Source organism: Cyprinus carpio, unplaced genomic scaffold (genome assembly GCF_018340385.1).
Source record: "Cyprinus carpio isolate SPL01 unplaced genomic scaffold, ASM1834038v1 S000006706, whole genome shotgun sequence".
NCBI lineage: Eukaryota > Metazoa > Chordata > Actinopteri > Cypriniformes > Cyprinidae > Cyprinus > Cyprinus carpio.
Window position 1 is genome coordinate 35,827 of NW_024879315.1, and position 3,433 is coordinate 39,259.

At 34.7% G+C, this 3,433-nt stretch overlaps 1 protein-coding gene across 1 annotated transcript in view; it reads right to left on the bottom strand.

Annotated features, from left to right (window-relative positions):
• Nucleotides 1-3,433, bottom strand: part of LOC109051363 (complement C3) — a gene marked incomplete at its 5' end in the record, with an annotated part of 35,374 nt that overhangs the window by 31,432 nt on the left and 509 nt on the right. The window contains 4 exon segments of the mRNA XM_042755475.1: nt 623-718; nt 1,103-1,262; nt 1,409-1,484; nt 1,667-1,870. Of these exon segments, the coding sequence (XP_042611409.1) occupies nt 623-718; nt 1,103-1,262; nt 1,409-1,484; nt 1,667-1,870 (536 nt within the window).

Below are 3,433 nucleotides of genomic sequence, written 5' to 3' on the forward strand. Positions count from 1 at the left end.
TTTTTTTCGTCACCATTGTTGAGGTTCATATTCTAATTATTGATGTCTGTGTGTGACTAGTTGTTGCCATAGAAGACTAAACTGTTTGGAAAATCTTTTATATTAACGGATAATAATACAACACAACATTATAACAGTGGCTCTTTAAATGGCTTTCATTGTAATCAAATGAACTAATTACACAACACCTATTTAGTCAGTTTTTGGACTCTGAACAGCTTCATAATTGATGATAATTATCACCAATATGCTGTACAACAACCAATACCTGATAATATTTTCCATGGGTTTTTGCGTTATAACAAGCATGTTTCAAAAACACTGATCTCTAACATGGTTACTTCAAATGAAACAATAAATCAACATCTAAACCTTAGTTAATTCTCAATAAGATCTTCTGTAGACTGACAGAAATAAAGTCAGTCTGGTTATTACTAAAAGTGGAGCTGGTGATTCTGTTTGTTAACAGCAGCTGTTCATCACTAAAGCTCAATCAGCACTTAATTAATCACTTGATTACATAATTGCAAAGTTTTAAAACTTACATGGTTTAAGTAAAGGCAATCTGTTTACTCAAACGGTTTGAGTTACGTGACTTGTCAGATGTAAGAGGTGTACCTACACTTATTGATCCAGCACAGATCTCTCTGCCCTCTTGCATGGCAATTAGTACAAAGGCCGTCAGAGAGGCATCAGCATCTTTGCCACGTACGCCACCCTGGAATAAAGCAAAAATAAACAGAATATCACAAAAATAATGTGTTTTCATAAATCAGCAAATGTAGCCCTTTTTATCAAGGTTATTAATCAGTGGAGAGCTGAATCCATGGAGGACTTATTGTAAGATTGCGACAGTATAGGCATTACTAATGTATCTCCAGTTCATAATTCAAAAGTAACTGTAATTATTACAGAAATATAAGCAAAGTTTATATTAAATAATAATGATCACTGTTAATCTGTTTGGGGTTGAATGCCACAATATTTTCTCCATGAAACACAAACATTTTTATTATCAAAATATAAAATTTTTTTTTAGGTCACTGCAATTTCTCCTCCACAGGTGCGTTTAAATGCAGTCAGTCACAGTCACATAACTTACCACCATCTCGCTTTGACGTACAGCTGAATCCTCTTTAAAGGAACCGTCTGGCAGTTGTTTGTGCAGAATCAGCCACTTGAGGGCGCTGCAGAGCACATTTTCCTCTATATTAGCAAGGTTACTGGCCATGGCGAAGACTTTGGCCACATATGCTGTCAACCTTTAACAGATAGAAATAAGTTCAAATTAGCAACAAGTAATAAATTGCTACTACTAATCAGAAAAATATTAAATAATAACATGAGACAGGAGAAATTGGGCTTGAAAATACATTTTAAAAATGCTTTGAAAAAAAAAAAATAATACCATGTGCTACTTGGCGTTGTTTTCCAGATAGCGTAAGATCCATCAGGTTTCCGGTATTTAAGCTGACCTTGATAACCTTAATAAAGAACAAATCTTTACTGTATTATCTATGTATTTATTTCAGCTTTTGAAACAATTTGAAGTGTAAACATTAAATTTAAATTCCACATGAATTTAAATTGTAAGGTTCGGGAGAGTTCTTTGAGAGTGCCTTTTAATTTTATTTCAGATTCTTTACATCTGTTGTGTCCTGCTGACCTGTTTTGATATGGTTGATGGCTTCATTACGGCGCTCGGTGCCAATAGTGTCCCACTGATTGGTGCTGTCCAGATAATGAGTGGCAATGAGAGGTAGAGTCATACCGATCATGTTCTGTTCTCCACATCCACTGGGTTGGACAATAAGGCTACCCATGAAACTTCCATTGATGGCCTGCTCGACTGTCTGACTGATCTCTATACCTGGAGGAATAAAAGAGGAACACAGATGGGAAATGTTAGGATAAGCCGTGTTATATGCAACACTTGATGTGATTCTAAATGACAGCTCAAGCACTGATGGTTTTAGACTTTAAAGGCCCTGTGATCTGTAGTGGTTCTGGATATTCTTTTGGAGGCTGGCGACAAGCTGTCTGCGTGTTAGTGGTGGAAATGTTTCAGAGACTTCAGACTCCATTGCTGTCTTTATTAGTGAGTCAAACAAGGTGATGAAATTTGGATTTTAAACAACACCTTTCAAGGCTCAATAGATGAGTACTACAACACTGGGGGAAAAAGCTGAATAACCTAAATCTCTGACCAAAGTCAGCAGCCATATTTGCAATGCCTCCAGGCAGTTATTTCTGGCATGCAAGACCACGTCCAACCTACTTCAATGGAGAAATCCTGAAATCTGATAAATTTGATAAATTGAAATCTGAACAGATTTCAAATCAGCAACAAAATCTGACATGACCTGTCCCATAAATATTGTTTCTTATGCTCTAACAGCATTTAAAAAGCTTTTATTTCAAACTGGTCCAGCATGTGCAGTCTTATTATGTTTCTGTGGCAACTGTCCTGCATTGCCATATTCACTTTACCAATTGGCGACTGGCTCTTTTTTTTTTTTTTTTTAAGGCAGGACTTAGTCTGAACTACCGTGCGTTACACTTTGTCCCGTTCATGGTAAAGTGGGTGCACCTTCTTGGTATTTGTCTTTGATTTGACAGTCCACTTCACATAGATAAATGCATTGGTTAGCACTGATGCCCATCTAGAGAAATCCCCATAATTTTTGAAAGGATACTGCAACATAGATTTCTTTTTGTTCTGTTCTTTTTTTGTTGTTGTTGTTTTTATTTTAATTTTTCAACTTCATGGCAGAGAGTGAGAATGTACAGACTATAAAATTCTGTATGCCAAAAAGTGTTTTTCAAATAAACTTATTTCACCCAAAAATTAAAATTAGTTGTTAGCTCAGGCTATCCAAGTTTGTTTTTGTTTTTTTCTTGAGTAGAACAGTAAAGAAGATTTTTAGCTGAAACCGTCCATGGTGATTCATAAAATGCAAGTCAGCAGCTGCCTGTATTCAGAGATGGGCATAAATACATGAACATGTATTTAAAATAAAAAATACTGTGTGGAAAAATGTATCTGAAATATGAACTACTGTGTGGAAAAACGTATTTAAATACAAATACAGTATTTTGTATTTTGAAAATACAAAAAATACAGTACATGTGAAATTGGCCATACAATGTAGGCATCCCTATAGGCTGAAATCCATTTTTTTTTCTGAATGCAAAAAAAAAAACCTTTTTCCATTTTACATACCTCTTCCCTTTAAAGGATATACAAAATTACAAAACATAACTACAAATCTACAGAAAAAAAAATAAATAAATAAAACTACACTATTTATTTCATGTATAGTTTATTTTGTTTATTCCATGGTCTGTCTGAATACTGGATTATGTCTCTGTGTTCTGTTGTGGGGAAAAAAATGGATTAATGAGATTTGCAATTCATTACATTCTGTTTTTA